Genomic DNA, 16439 nt, shown 5'->3' on the forward strand with positions numbered 1-16439 from the left:
AATCCTCCATGCAAGTCAATGTTGGACCACCTACTATACACCACAGATATTCAAAGATAAGCGAGACAGAGTCCTCCAGTCCCAGTAGTGCTTAGGGCAAGAGAAGGAGGAGAGAGCCCTCCACCTCTTATTATTACACATATTCTAGGAGAGAGAAGGACAAGGGCCATGTCTTTGGGATCACAGCTTTGCTCACTATCATGCTGAGTCCTACCCAAAGGCGAGTATGTCCATACAACCCTAAGCATATGGCATAGGAAGAACGTGCCTTGTGACAGTTCCGGGTTCAAATCCCAGCTCTACCCCTTCCTCCCCGGGTAACTCAGGCCAGTCACTTTCCCTCGTTAAACTGCAGATTCTTCCTTTGTAAATCGGAGATACAAGTAACTCCCTCAAAGATCTGTTGGGAGGATTCCCTGGGGCTTCTGGGAAGCAGGGACATGTGGCAGGGACTCCTCCACCCCTTCCTGGGGGCCCCGGCACCTGCCTTGTATTGCCCAGAGCTGGAAGCAGATGCCACTATGTGGGGAGAGCACTCAACGCCCGGTAATCCTCAGTTCTTACCTTGGCCTCAGTTTCCCTTGCCACAACTGAGTTTCCTCAGTTTCTCCTTGCCCCTGGGGTGGGCCCACAGGCAGCCACGAGGGCAGGTAGAGAGGGGCACACACAGGGTGGGGAGTCATCTGGACTCAGCAAGACCTTGGTGTCAGGCTTAGGCCCAGCCTGAGCTCTGCCTTTTACAAGCTGAGTGACACTGGGCTGGTGGCTCAGCCTTTCTGTGCTTCTGTTTCCTTCCTTGTCAGGGAGGCTTGGGGAAAGTAACTTCTTTGCAGAGGGCTGTTGGAGCTGTTGACTGAGATGATGATGAGTGGAACGCTTGGGGCCTGGCTAGAGTTGTATAGTCTGTGGTAGCCAGATGCTTATCCTGGGAGCCCTTACGGGTGTGTGTGTCGGGGGGAGAAGATGTCAAGAGAGGCAGGGAGGTGTGGTGCAGGAGCCTTGCTCCCTCTGAGCTCTGTTTTTCCTGGTTCTGCCCTTTGCAGGGACTCACATCTGGAGAGGGTGCAGAGGGGGACCCCGGCCTGCGAGCTGGAACTCCAGGGTTTTAGCCTCACCACTCGCCTACCTGTGCAACCACTCAACCTCGCTGAGCCTCAGTTTCCCCATCTACAAAATGGGGCTAGTCATAACAGTCCCCTCTGTGGGCTGTGGTCTGGATTAAACGGTTGACGCATGGAAGCACCTTGTTTCGGAAGTGTGCTCTCTGAATATTATTTTTGTAGAAAGAGCTTCAAGGTGGCTGCCTCCCAAGGCCCAGCTGAAGCTGACCCAGCTCTACAACCTGGCCCGGGACCAGACTTCCGTGGATGGGAACTCGGTCCTGGGATGATGAGGCCAAGAAATTCCAGGGCTGGTTGCTGTAGGCCTGGTGCCTGAGACAATGTGCTGGTAATGAGGGGAGGGGGGTGTTGCTCTGCAGGGGCCTCAGGACCTCCACCCCCACCCTCCTCGGGGCCCACCTGGCCTCACGTGCCCTTCAGGTGCTCTTTGATTTCCCCTCAGCAGCCTTCACCTGCATCGTCTATCATCAGAAGAGGCCCAGGAATGTGGCCTGATGGGTGAACAGGGCCAAGGGCAGGCCCCAAAGGCCATCGAATATGCAGAGAGGGAAATCCATGACACCTTCAGTCCCGGGGCCGGCCCTGGACCCCGCGCGCAGACGGGAGCTCTGGGGTGGGCATCAGGGCCCACCGTGTGGTCCAGCTCAGAGGCTCCTCACTGTGTGACCCTGCTGAATCTCTTAACCTCTCTATGCGTCAACAACCTGACTGCTATTTTTTTAAAAGATATTTATTTATTTATTCGACAGACAGAGATCACAAGTAGGCAGAGAGGCAGGCAGAGAGAGAGGGGGAAGCAGGCTCCCTGCTGAGCAGAAAGCCCGATGCGGGGCTCAATCCCAGGACCCTAGGATCTAGCCCAATGCGGGGCTCTATCCCAGGACCCTGGGATCACGACCTGAGCCAAAGGCAGAGGCTTTAACCGACTGAGCCACCCAGGTGCCCCAACCTGACTGCTACTTTTGATTCCCTTCCTTGCTGTTGAACTAAGAGAGTATTGGGATAATGGTGATGGTGCATATATGAAGCATTAGGAATATACTACAAACCACTGACATGTATACTTGAAAATAGTGGAAAGGGTGATTCCCCCAACCCCCAGGGTGAGTTTTATCCCAATAAAAATTAAATGAATTCAATGTTACAGAGAGAAAGAGAACTGGGAATTTATGTTGGGGGCGGGTGCTGACCCTCTGAGGAAGGGCACTCTGGAAGAGAGATCAGGTCACCTGCTTGCTCTTTGTCAAAAGGCAAATTGTTACTCTCTGACCCACAGATTTTTGCTTGGCTGCCTTTTTGTTCCCTAGCGCAGAGCATTTTCTTGGTTCTCATCCCCTCACGTTACTCTTAGCCGCCGTTGGTGGTGTGAGAAGTCAGGCCTGAATAGGCGAGATGGCTTTTCTGAGGTCACATACCTGCTCAATCATGGGGCTGTCACTGGAACCCAGGACCTTTCAGACCCATCACAGCCACTTCCTCAAAGCCCCTGCTTGGGTCGAACAGTGAGTGATTGCTGGCCCAAGCCCTGCCATGGGCCAAGGACATCATGGGCTTGCACCTGCTGGATGAGAGCAGGCCCCAAGGTGACATGTAGCCTCGACACTCAGGCTGGTAACAGGAGCAGGATGCAAAGGGACGGGGGACAAATGGCTCCTGTTCTCACCCTGCACCAGGACCTCCAGAGGCCACTCATAGCCTCAGTTAGAGGGAATAGAGCTTAGAGTGAGGCAAACTCCTAATCATCCCTCAAAACCCTGTCCTGGTGTCCTCTCCCCTGCAAACCTTCTCTCAGCAATGTAGACTCAGCTACTTCAACCATGCCATCCCTCTATCACTGCAGGCATCACACTGTACCAGAATTATTCATCATTCTCTCTAAGCTTTGCATTCCTTGAGACCAAGGACTTAGGGTCTTTCCTCAAGCAGATTGGTTTCCCTGAACAGAACCAGCTAAAGCGTGAAAGAAAGATGGCTTTGATATGCTGAAACTCACGGCAGTCTAGTCCTATTTTCCATTCACTCACTCACTCCTGCATTCGTTCATTCAACAAAGATCTTTGAGCTTCTCTTCATGTCTTTTTTGTGACTCAGTTTATCTTACACAAATTCGATCCATTATAATGCTGCATTTAAGTTGGCACGGACGGGAAAGAGATGGACGGCTGGCCACAGTGACATGTTAGGATGGTGAGATCGTGGTGAGTGATTCATACCATGCAGGAATACTGTATTTGAAGTACTTTAATAAGTGGAATTATAAGAAAGGATAATTTTCCATAGAATAAATTATAAAAGAATTGATTCTACCTGCCGTCCTCCCGTAGCTGAAGGGTGAGACCTCAGCAACACCAACATCTGAGCGGTGTCCCTTTGCCAGCAGCTTTCCCTCCCCTTCCCAAACCACAAGCTGAATATTTCAGTGACCTGACTGGAACACTGGCATCACCCAGCCCCACCGGACTTCTGTAACCTGGGCATTTTCCAGCATGTTCCATGCTGTCAGTACTCCCCAGCTTCCTGGACTCCTGCCACCAACTGGAAAACTGAGAGGCTGGACAGGAATTAACCAGAGAATTCCCTGCTGAGGGATAAGAGGACCCAGATGCTGAAAGCCAGGCGAATGTGGCTTAGCTAAATGAAACCTGATTCCATGATGACTCCTGTATCAGACCCCCCACCCCGGAGAAGCTGCTGCCATGAACCTGAAACCAGGAAGCAGTGGGTTTACCAAGGATGCCCTGCACGGAGTGATGTAACCGTGGGGTCAGGTCACCCACAGGCCAGGAGCCCCAACCATAAATTAGCTAACTGTACGCTCAGCCGGGGACACTCCCTTTGGAAACAACAAAAAGGGACCTTTATGCAAAAACGGCTCCCTGGATGACACGGGGTGGGTATAAATACATCTGAGCTGCCAGTGTGCTCATAACTTTGCTGTCAGTTGAGTCTGGGACTCTCAGGCCTCAGAGGACTCAGCATCGCTGGTCTGAGATCTCTCAGCCACCGTTGGTGAGAGGACCGGCTTGGAGGTGGTTCCAAAGGCATCAAGGTCCAAGTCTCTCCCGTGGGCTTGTCCACCCTCTGGTAGAGACAGAGCAGTCAACTGCGGGGTAAGTTGTCTTCATTCTGGGGAATCTTCTGCTTCGAGAGAGTTTTGCTTCTTCCTGTTTGGGAAGGCCCTGAAAACCATGGGAATTTTCTGCCTGCAGAGATAAACGGGCGGAAAGTCTAAGAAATGCCCATGGGAGGTTGGGCCGTTTGAAAAGAGCATCTGGGTCAGATATTTTTCCTGCAAACTTTGCTACATTGCAAGGAAAACCTTTTTGGAAAATTCAGACTGGAGAATGGGGAGGAATCCACTAAGAATTTTTATCCGGATTATCCTTATAAGGGGCACCTCTCCCCTGGCAAACAAATTGTGTGAAGGTGAATATTAATAAGTCCATTTTACAGATGAAGGAATGAGTCTCAGATAAATAAGTTGATCCAGGTCATGTAACTAGTAGAGCCAGGACTTGAACCCAGGTTTGGGGGGGCCTCTAAGATTCTTCTATGGGCCACATCACACACTGCCTTCCAGGGCAGAGGGTTTTGCCATTGGGAAGACATGCTGGAGGCAAGCCCAGACCAGCCTGGGCCTCTACTTTGATGTCCCTTTATCGCCTTGTTTAAAGAAGATGGTCTCAAATGTTGAGAGTTGAGTGCATTTTTTTCACAAACAATTCCACAAACAATCTCACAAACAAATACCCTTCTCCCCACCCACCCACCGGATTAAAAAGGCAGCAGACCGTATGGTGAACAACAGTTGTAAAATCTTAAAAGAAAGGCAGCTACAACTTGAGTGTGCTCTCCAATGACAGGTGTAACATGACAGTTGCTAATTAGACTGCTGGGAATGACCTTGCAGGACCAGGCAAAGACATCCACATTTCAACGCAAGTGGGATCCTCTCCAGTTGCCCAGGGTTGAGGAGGGGGCCAGCAGGTCTCATTAAGGAGGCTCAAAGTGTACATGCTTTGTCCTCATTCAGCTATGGGGTTCAGTGTCTTTCCTTTAGATTGTTATGTGGCTTTGTGGAATTAAAAACTATGTCCATGGACCCCCAAATCCAACCTCCAAATAGGAGCAGAGGTTGTCAGCAGGGATGAAGTGGGTGTGTAAGACTGTATATGTCAGCTTTTGTACTGATTCTGTAGTAAACTACGCATATGGAGGAGGCTGGCTTCTGCAAACTCTTCTCAACCTTCTGATCCATCTCCTTCCCCTTGGTCAGCCCCACCGTGAAGAACCTCAGAGTTTAAATCCAGACAAGTGGCCAGCTTTGCAAAGCCATAGAGATGGCCTGTCCCTGGCAGTTTCTGTTCAAGGCCAAATCCTTCCGGTTCAACTTGACGGAGGAAACAGACATCAACAACAATGTGGGGAAAGCCAGCTGGGGCCCCTCCAGGTAAGCTTTGGCCTCCTGCCACCTGCTGCTTGTCCACCAGGCCCCCTCCCCCGGGGTTCCCATTCCCTGCTCTACGCCACCCACTCAGAATTCCTCTCCCTGTCTCTGGCTTCTCACTGGAGATCCGTTCTCAAGAATGACTTCTTGGATGTCCCTTGGAATTTAGTGCAGCCACTCTTTCGTGGACACCTCATTGTGCCTGACACTATATGGAGAAGGAAGGGACATGGCAGAGTCTTGCCCCTCAAGGATTCTGGAGTCTCGTTGTTGGGGGAGTTGGGGAGATAAGAAGGGAATATGGACTATCTGACTTGAGAATGGGAGGCAGTGGCGCTCAGTGATTAGAACCAGGGCGGCCTGGCTGACGTTCCTTCTGATTCACTGGTGTGTATGCCTCACAAAGGGTTCGATAATTTGAATATCCATCTGGTGTAGAGTACCAGGGTGTTAGGCGAGGCTTGTGCCGGCTGCAGGAGCTGGCCCTGGGCTTTCACTAGTTGTGTGACCTAAGGCCAGTTAACCCCTCTGATGCTCAGACACATGAGGAGAGCCACGGGACCCTCCTCATAACATGTTGAGGATGAACCGATAGTGTGTGTAGAGTGTCCTTAGCAGGGTTGCCCATACATAGCATAACTCAATTAATATGGTCTCTTGTTGTTGACCGGCTGCCCTGAGTTACTGAGTAACTCTGTGCCAAGGTTGTACGGGGCACTTGACCTATATGGCTTCTAACCTGATGCCCACAGCAGTTCTGTGAAGTGTGAGTTATTGTCTCATTTTACACATGTGGAAATAGAACCTCTAGGAGGGGAGTGACTTCCCTCGGGTCACATGATTGGTCATTGATTTCTCACCCACGCCCGCACCCCACCCCCAATCAACCGGCAATAACATGATCCTATGAATCAGAACAAAGCCCCAGTCCGCACAGGGCTGCCCCCCAGCCCCACAGCCCCAGAGAAGCTTTCCCTTGGACTCCCGTGGGTAGTAGGGCCACCCTGAGCACACCTGCCAGAAAAGCAGCAAGGTTAAGAGCTCAGGCTTGGAGATAAGTAGGTGGCTTTGCCACTTATTAGCCCTGCGACCTTTGGCAAGTCCCCTAGCCGCCGAGCCTCTATTTCCTCATCTGCAAGAAGGGGGTAGGAATGCCTCTTTCCTGGGGTCATAGCAAGAGTTAAATGGGTTTTCACATGTAAGCAACTTTGCCCCGTGCCTGGCAGAGAGGAAATGCTTGATAAATGGCATTGGTTGCAGCTGTTGCTGATCTCGGTGAGCACAGCTTGGGCAAGGATGAGCAATGTGAAAGAGGGCTTCTCAGAAGTAAGATGGGCTCCGTGGACTTGAAGAGAGGGTAGAATGTTGGGGGTGGGGGGCGTGAAGACAAGTAGCAAAGACATTCCAGGAAGAGGGATGGGCAAAGACTCAGAGACAGAAGCAAGCGTGACTGCTTGGGGGCCCTCCATAGGAGAGACGAGGCAGGGAGCCACTGCAGATTCTTGAGCAAGGCAGTCCCCGTTTCGGGTATGGCTGGAACTGAAGGAGGGCGTGTTGGAAACCAGGCATTCTGCGCTGTGGTGGCCAAGAGACCAAGAAGCGAGAGGGCAGGGTTGGAGAGCCTCTAGGTGTCCCTCTGGCACTTCAGACAAATGCTGCACACTCACAGCAGCTTCTTCACTCCTCCCAGGGTCTCAGGAGGTCACCAAATCATGCGTTCTTTCCTTTTCTTCACCTCCCAGCTGCAGCCCTTCACACTGGCTCTGACCTCTCTTACTCCGACTTGACTTCTAGCAAGCCATGCTCCTGCTCTAGAGTCCACAGTGGCTCCCCATGGCCTATCACCACACTAAGGCTTGACCGCGGCATTCTGTAGGATCACCCCTCCCAGACGGGGAGCCGATCCCACCTGCCCAATTCCCCAGTGCCCGTACACACAGCACATTCTTACCTCCACTCATCCAGACCCACTCAACCCACCTCCCCAACTTTTGAAATCACCCTGAATACCCCCACCCCCTTTCTAGCCCCTGCAGTGTGGTTTACAGCCTTTGGCCCTGAATTCCACACTCCTGATAGCGCTGACATTGATTCCTGACTTGTGGTTTTGGATGAAATCTGAGCTGTAGGTTGACTTGAGGCAAACAGCTGACTTATCTTCTTAAGCTGGGGGGAGCTGGTGGGAGGACTCACACAGGCATTAGAGGCAATGGAGAGAAAATAGCGCACCTTAATTCATTTATCCCTCCAAACAGATCATGAGGAATGAGTTTTTGTTATCCTCTTTTGATAGCCAGGAGGACACTGGAGTCTAGAAGATTTAAGTAATTTTCAGGATCTCACAGTTGGCAAATGACAGAGCCAGGTTGCCAAACCCAGCATGCTGGCTCATAACTACTATACCAAGCTGCTACTTTGTGGTCCTGGGCATGTCCCAATCCATGAACAATCACTCGCCGAGGGCTACTTACCTGGCAGGGTGTGGGGGCTTTTGGAGATGGCTGTGAGCCCTTCTGCTTAACAATTAAACAAACAATAAGTTGAGTCATTTACTAACAGTATACACAGCAGCTAAAAATAACAAGGCTTATAAAGTCCTTATTATGGTATCGGTGTTGAGGCAGGAACTATTATTAGCCTTACTTTACAAGTTTGAGTGACTTACTTACTCAAGGTGGGCATTCGGGGAGTGGTAGAGCTAAGGTTTGAACCAAAGACAAAATCATAACCTCTACGCTCAGCGGGCTCTTCCTGAGGGCGTACTAAGGGCTGAGGAAGGGAACCAAGAAAAGAGAGTTCCTGCAGTCGGGGAGGGGATGGATGTGGGAAAGGCTGCCTTCCTCTGCTTCCGGCAGGAGTATAGGCAGAACGGGATGTTAAAAGAACTTTCTATATTGGCACAGAGGAGGGGCAGGCAGAGAGATAGACACGAGGTTAGAGGACAATGTGGGCGCCCCAGAATCTCTTCTGCGGAGACCGCGGTGGGGTGGGGGGGTCTGGCAAGGCCGTAGTGTGGGGAGGAGTCAGGTGGGAGAAGGCCTTGGGGACCAGAGAGGCCCAGCTGGACTGCGATCACACAGTGAGGGGGTGGGGTGGGCTGGGAAGGATGTTCCTGGAAGAGGAAGTAGCAGTACAAAGGGGATTTTATCCTGAAGGCAATGAAGCCAATTAATATATTTAAAAAAGAAAAAAAACGAATTTTCAAATCTGTTCAGATGTCATAAGACCAAGAACCTATTATATGGGACTCATGATTCTCTATTTTATGTAAACAAATGATTGGGAAGTGAGCATGGTGGGTGTGTGTTTTAGAGAGGAAGGCAACTGTGGGAACATCCAGGTGGAGATACATAGCATCCGCAGCAAAGTTGAGCTAAGTGTTGCTAGCTGGGCTGCAACTGCCTCTCTCATTCCATTTTAATTTGGGTTTGGGATTAAATATTTTGGAGTCCTTGCAGGAGACCCCCCCCCCCCCGCCCTGTACTTTGAGGTTGAGGGCTGCTGCTCTGTCCCTGCCTGGACCCTAGAAGTTATCCTAGACCTAACTAGGTCTAGTTATCCTAGACCTAGAAGTTATCCTGGACCCTAGAAGTGTTGGGAACACCTCACAGGTGGAGTAAGGTCAGGAGGAACGGCTCCTTTAGGTAGCAAAGACCAGGACCCCAGAGGGGTCCACCACCACCAGCAGCCCACAATGCCTCCCACTAAACGTCAGCCCCAGCCGTGCTTCCTTTGGCTGCCTTCCTGGAATCACATAGAACACTCAGAAGAGAAATAGCACGCTCTTGGGGCAGCCCTGTGAGATAAGAGAGCTTGAGCTGTGGCCTGGGGGGCTGCTGTGTGGTCTCAGGCAAGATCCTTACCCTCTCTGGGACCCCAGCTGGCTTCTCAATCAGGAGGAAACAATACAGAACTGCCTTTTGGACCGGAATTCATAAAGGGTGGATGAGATAACAAGAAAGTTTGCTTTTTAAACTCGAAGCGCCGTACAGTGGGAACCATTATGATAAACCCTGCTGTTGTTTCACGAGGAATAAAGAAAGCGGAGGCTGGCCGCGCAGGCCCGTGATCTTGGCCCAGAGAGGCCAGGGGCGTCCTGAACGCCGACCTCCTTGAGGACGCCAGCGGGTGTAGTGGGCTGAGGACACAGCCAGGAAAGTGGAGACGCGGGCCAACTATCCGGCCCTGGACCAAGCGCAGGGTAAAGCCGGGAGTGACCACACCTGCTCCCCGCCCCCCAGTCCACTCCGCCCCGGGGCGGGGGCTGCGGGGTTCCCGCCGCGATAAAGGAGCCCGGGCGGAGCTGGGCGAGGAGGTTTGCGAGCTGCGCCCGTGCTGGGGCCATGCGCGAGGGGCTGGGCGCTGCGTGCGAGGCCGCCCGGCCCCGGCTCTGCCGGCTTCTCCGCCGGATCCTGCGGCCGCAGCCTGCCTGCGGGACCCGCCGAGCCAGGTACTCCCGCCGGGCCGGGTCCGCCCAGGGAGGGTGGCGGGCGGCTCCGCGCCGGGACCTGTCTCGAACCCGGGCGCGCGGCCCAGACCCGCTGCGTGCCTCGGGTTTCCGTCCAAGTATGAGGGTTGGAATGTTCGCCCCCGTAAGATTCCGATGCGGATTTACTTAAATCAAGTGTTTTCCTCCTTTAGAACGCTTTGGAGGTTGCAGTTCAGTAGCCACAAACGACCCAGGGAAGCTCCGCGTGCTCCCCAGAGAGGCGTCTATGCGGGCAGGAGTAGGAATTGGGGATGTTTCAGCGTTTGGGAACTTTCTGGATGTTTCAGCACTAGGGACTGCTGCATGCTTTAGGACAGATAGGATGAAGAGAGCAAAGAGGTTCTTGTTTTACGAATTAGACCCATTTCACAGAGTGGCCCACCCCCCACCCCGTGTATGCAGTGGCGGTCGCCAGGAGTGGAAACTGCAAGGGAAGTCAGGACCCCCGTTACCCCAAACGACCCACAGAAGGCAGCGTCGACCTTAACCATTCTCAGTCACTCGGAGGATTCCTGCTGATGGCAGATTCTGGTCCGTGGCTCCCTTGAAGGATCTAACAGGGCTGAGCATAGCTGTGGGTTTAACCAAATTGCAGGAGCACGTGGATAGACTGCGCAGTAATTCGACTACAAGTACTCAAATCTTTAGTACGCTCACCTGGCTTCCAGCTACCCGGTCTCCCAACAGCAAGCCCAAAGAAATTAGCTACATTTAGTGGGGAGGGGGAGGACGGTGACTTGGCATAGCTTTGTTTATTAGTTTTGCAAATTAAAAAAAAAAAAAAAATCCTGGTTATGAAGGAATGCATGGTTATAGTTAAAGTTGGAAAATGCAGAAAACTATAAAGGAAAATTCAGATCGATGCTGTCATTTAATGCTAATCACTGTTAATATTTACTGGCATCTTCCCCAGGTGTTTTTCTATGCTTGGGCGCGCACAGACACACACACCGAGCATCAGACCATATACACAGTTTGAAGCATTATTTATAATAGTGGAGAAGCTGGGCACAACCTAAATTATGCAGCCATAGGCAATGTGAACAGGCAGACTATGGACCCCTCCGTAGAGTGGATTTTTTAAAAATTTTATTTATTTATTTGAGAGCGAGAGATCACAAGTAGGCAGGGAGGCAGGCTTCCTGCGAGCAGAGAGTCCGATGCAGGCCTCGATCCCAGGACCCTGAGATCATGACCTGGGCCGAAGGCAGAGGCTTAACCCACTGAGCCACCCAGGCGCCCCTAGAGTGGATTTTCAGGTAGTTTTTCGATATTTGGGAGTAGTTAGGTGAAGTATAGAAAGAGAGCGTTTCCCCATCTAAACGTTACTGTGGACCAGTATGCTTCTCAAATTCTCCAGTCCTGTGGCCACAAGTAAGAAGAAGGAAGCACGAACGAGCAGGGGAGAGAAGGGGGTGAGTTGTGATGGCAAAAGATCGAGAAGAGCAGGGAGGCATTGCCTCATTGAGGACCCCAGGCTCAAAGCGTCTTCTGATTTAAGGAGCCTGGTGACGATCGCTCAACCGTGGCTTACCTGTTCTGACTGTACAGACTACCCTATTTTGGATTTTTTTTCTGGTGGGGCCCCCAGTTTGGATCAGTGGCTTGATGGTAGTGGGTCACATGGAAAGCTCTTTATAAGGCTGTTGAATCAATCACTCCATTCAGGTAGAAGTTGCGTTCTGATACATACTTACGTTCTCTTAAAGAGATACTCTCTCTTTATAGCTATAAATCACATGGTGCTACTATCTAATGTATGTAGTTAATTATACAATGTTAATTGAAATATACAATCATTACTTTTCCCAATAATTAAAGTAATACATACTCATTCTTCATATTCCAACACATTACAAATAGGTATAAAGTGGAAAAATGAGAGGGTGCCTGGGTGGCTCAATGGGTTAAGCTCAGTGGGTTAAGCTGTCTTTAGCTCAGGTCATGATCCCGGGGTCCTAGAATCGAGCCCCGCATCCGGCTCCTTGCTCGACAGGGAGCCTGCTTCTCCCCCATGCTTGTGCGAACTCTCTCTCACTTTCTGACATAATAATTTTTAAAAGTGGAAAATGAGAGATCCTTATAATACTTTCTGACTTCCTTTCCCCTTGGACGTGTGCACACACATATGCCTACCCCGGAAAATAGCCAAAAGGACACAGAACACAATAAGATTTCATCCTGTGCCCCCAGAGTGGGATTCACCCCAGGAGGAGGCGTGTGTGGGGTGCGACTCTTGGGTGCTCACATGTAAGGGGCCCAGAGAGGTCACATGCCTTCTGTTCCCTGCAGCATTTGCCAGGAGAGCAAACCTGGAATTCCAAACCAGAGACAGTGGTTTCTGAGTGATTTCAGACTCCGAGGGCCTTTTCATCTTCCAAGAACAGCCAAAGTTCTTTGTATCTGTCATTTTAAGGGGCGCCTGGGTGGCTCAGTTGGTTAAGTGTCTGCCTTTGGCTCAGGTCATGATCCCAGAGATCAAACCCCACGTTGGGCTTCTCAGTGGGAAGCCTGCTTCTCCCTCCCCCTCTGCTGCTCCCCCTGCTTGTGTTCTCTCTTCTCTGTCAAATAAATAAAATCTTTAAAAAAGAAAAGAAAAGAAAAGCAAGCAACATATTTTTTAAAAGAGTCCTTGACGTCCAGATACCCTTACTGAGACATCTTTGGATGACATGATGTCTCAGGTTGGCTTTGAAATGATAGCGGACCCCGGGAGAGTAGAGTTCAAACAAGATTGGCAACTGGGTGGGGTTGAATCTGGGTGAAGGGCTCCTGGGGATTTATTGCATTTTTTCCTACTTGTGTATGCTTAACATTTACCATAAATGCTTAAATTTACCACAAAATAAAATTATGTTACCATAATAACAACTTAGGATAAATAAATAAACCCAGATAAATCAGGGGCTTTACATTAAAAAAGCCCAAGTCCCCCCCCCCCCCCCCCGCCCTAGACAAGTGCTGCTGCTGGCCTGGGAGGACAGGGTGGAAAGGAGCCATTCCCTGGACACTCCATGTCATCCCACATTGGTACTCAGAGCTTCTGTGGGTCACCATTCGGGCAGGCAGCTTTGGCTTAGCTCCCTGCTTTATAGTGGGAAGGCAAGAGAAGAGGAGGGGCAGGGAGGTTGATGATGACGGGGAGACTGGGTCTGACCAGCTGCCTCCCCCACCGCGTGCTCTCCTCTTCCTGACCAGCAGCTGAGAAATTCACTCCCATCCTCTGAGCCTCGGTTCCCCCATCCGTCAAATGAGGGCTTAGCAGTGGGGGGCTCCAAGATCGCTCTCTGCTCTTAGATATCCCTATCTCATGCTGGCTGTTTCCTTTTACAGTCTAGTGACACAGGATGACCCCAAGTGTCACAGCCTCGGCAAGCACCGGAATGAGTCCCCCCAGTCCCTCACAGGGACAGTAAAGGTCAGTGAGTCACACGGGTGTGGGAAGCCTCTTCCTCCCTGGCCCAGACGGATGCAGGTTGAGCAGCCTGGTGGATGCTGGGATCTGGGCAGTGAGGAGGGACCCGCAGGGGCACAGGTAGGGGTGAGGAAGGGCCTTGGGAGAGTGGGATGATCCCTGGTGGGCAGGAATAGTGGCCCCCATGGTGCTCTGGCCCCGGATCACTTGCCAGTGTGGGCCGACAGGCATGGATGGAAGGCGACCATTCATGGAGCCGGCAGTGGGACACCCCAGTGTGATTCCAGACTCAGCTGCTGAGCCCCAGTCCCAGCCTCTAGCCCACAGGGTCCATCTTTCCGAAGAGCTTTGGACCTTAGCCTAACAGACAGGTGGGCAGAGAAATGGGTGAAGATATTTTCCATATTCTTAAATAACTCCAGGGAAGGTAGTGGTATATTCTTCCTTGCCTCCGTTTCTGTTCTCTGCAGTACTGGCTGGGACAGTCGTCTCCCTTGCATCTAACCTCAGTCCCTCCTGTTGCAATTCCACCGAGGGAGCATTTGGCAGGGTCTTGGGTGAGGAGAGAAGCCTGGCCCGCAGCCCAGGCACCTGGAACTCTTAGCAGGCACTGGCCCAGATGGCCAGGCTGCTGGGAAAGGAGGAGGGACACAGACCCACATCCTGACCCGGGTCCTCACCCATAGGCCCCCACCCCAAGCCAAAGTAGGGCCCAGGGGAGACCTGTGGGGCTCCGGGGTAAAGGCATTTGTAAATTGTTGGTGTTTCCCCCCACCTTAGACGTCTCCAGAAACCCTGGTCAAGCCGGATGGGCCCCCGCCGGCCTGCCCTCGGCATGTGAGGATCAAAAACTGGGGCAGCGGAATGACTTTCCAAGACACACTCCACCACAAGGCCAAAGGGGTGAGAAGTCCGGGGCTCAGGGAGAACCACCCTTGTCCCAAGGTGGGGAACCCATTTGGGCCTTTGGTAGATCAAGTGGATGTTCCCCTGGGCAAACCAGACAATTGTCTGGTTGATCACAGGGTGCTGGGAACAGAGGCCAGTGGTCTGTACAAATCACAGGACATAGATGATGCCAGCCCCCTGGTAGTCCCCTGATGGATGCTGGATTGTCCAGGAGATGGGATAAAGGGTCACAGGAAGAAATTCAGTCTTTTGTAGATACCGCATAGTAACAGGGAGGGTTTTTCCTTCCTTCCTTCCTTCCTCTCTCTTCTTTTTTTTCTTTCTTAAGATTTTATATATTCATTTGACAGAGAGAGCAAGCACACAAACAGGTGCAACAGAGGGAGAGGTAGAAGCAGACTCCCCACTGAGCAGGGAGCCCCATGCGGGGCTCCATCCCAGGACCCTGGGATCATGACCTGTGCTGAAGGCAGATGCCTAACCGACTGAGCCACCTGGGCACCCCCCGGGGAGAATTTTCTAACAGAACTGCCCAGGGGTTCCTGGGTGTCTCAATGGGTTAAAGCCTCTGCCTTCAGCTCAGGTCATGACCTCGGGTCCCTGGTCCTCTTTCTCTGTCTGCCTCTCTGCCTACTTGTGATCTCTCTCTGTCAAATAAATAAATAAAATTAAAAAAAAAAAAAAAGAACTGCCCAAAGCTGGACTGAGCTACATCAAAAGATAGTGAGTTTCCTGTCATTAGATGGATTCAAGTGCTTTTTGATAGGGAGATTGGAGAAGAATTCAAGCAGTTAGTGAGTACTTGGAGTAAGTGTTCAAGGCTCCTTCTCCTAAGTTTCTTATTCTAACTATAGAATGCATTCTGATTGTAAAAAAGAAAGTCATTGAAAATTTCAAGACCTTGAAAGTGGAAAGATTTCCCACTACAGTTAACCTTAGGTTGTACCTCCTTCCAGCATTTTTTCTGTGCCCTCCTCGGACTTCAGGATTTGTATCCTCTCCTTTTGGTTCATTTTGGCTGAATACCAAGTGTGTTCCCAGGAGCCACATCAGCCTCTCTAAATGAGAAGATAGTTGAGATATTCCCAGGGATCAAGCTGTTGACTTGGCCCTGGGTCTGCGTCTGGCCGGCGGAGCAGGGTCAGAGACTGAGCCCAAGGTGGTAGGAATCACCCCAGCTTACACCTACTTGGGTCAGCCAGTAGAGGAAAGGAGATGTGGGTGGCAAGAAAGCTTGGTGGACCCCAAGGAGGAGGTGCCACAGGGGTGGAGAAGGGCAGCAGGAAGCTGGAGAAGCTGGAGTGGGAGGTGGCCAGGAGAGTGGGCCTGGAAGGAGGACCCTTGTCAACACCTTCCTGAGGGGCCAAGCAACCCCCCTCACCACCTACCTCTCTCTTTCCAGGAGCTTGCTTGCAAGTCCAAGTCTTGTCTGGGAGCCATCATGAACCCAAAAAGTTTAACCAGAGGACCCAGGGACAAGCCTACCCCCCCAGATGAGCTTCTACCTCAAGCTATTGAATTTGTCAACCAGTATTACAATTCCTTCAAAGAGTAAGTTTCACCTGGGCTGGATCGCTACAGACCTCTTTCCCCAAGCTCTCCCATGTTCAGTCATTTCCCTCTGACTCCAGGTCCTTTCCCTTTCCAGAGTCACAGGGGAGCCAGGGCTCAAGCACAGTTTTCCAAGGGGAAAGACCCCAGAGTCGGTTCTTGTAATCGTAAGCAAGAGAGGCATAGCAATGGTGGTTAAAGTGTGGGCCAGGAGAGTAACTGTTTGACCTTGAGTCCCGGCTGTGCCGGTAACCAGCCCTGGATCCTTGAGGAAGCCAGTTCACCCTCTCTGCACATCAACTTCCTCATCTGTAAAAATGGGGTGAGAGTAGAACCCAGCTTTGAACAGGGTAACTTTGACGATGAGCTGATACACGCTCTTCTAATAGGAAATGTTGGAGAGAGAAAGGACTTTTGGGATCACTTGGTCAGACCTCCGCCAGGGGTGAACAGGGAAGCCCAGTCCCAGCTAGAAGCCATATGCCATCTGACCTGGAGAGAGCAAGT

The 16439-nt window shown here is 51.5% G+C and overlaps 1 protein-coding gene across 3 annotated transcripts in view; it reads left to right on the plus strand.

Annotated features, from left to right (window-relative positions):
* The first annotated feature begins 4046 nt into the window (after positions 1-4046).
* Positions 4047-16439, plus strand: part of NOS2 (nitric oxide synthase 2) — a 39534-nt gene continuing 27141 nt past the window's right edge. The window contains exons 1-5 of one of the 3 annotated variants that reach the window (XM_082707026.1): positions 4047-4231; positions 5398-5571; positions 13391-13475; positions 14253-14375; positions 15784-15932. In XM_082707026.1, the coding sequence (XP_082563152.1) occupies positions 5462-5571; positions 13391-13475; positions 14253-14375; positions 15784-15932 (467 nt within the window). In that variant the 5' untranslated portion in view covers positions 4047-4231; positions 5398-5461. Of the gene's footprint in view, positions 4232-5397; positions 5572-9866; positions 10019-13390; positions 13593-14252; positions 14376-15783; positions 15933-16439 lie in introns of those variants that run through there. The other 2 variants (XM_082707025.1, XM_082707027.1) reach the window with 2 other exon arrangements.

This window comes from Mustela nivalis (assembly GCF_964662115.1).
Source record: "Mustela nivalis genome assembly, chromosome: 17".
Taxonomy (NCBI): Eukaryota; Metazoa; Chordata; class Mammalia; order Carnivora; family Mustelidae; genus Mustela; species Mustela nivalis.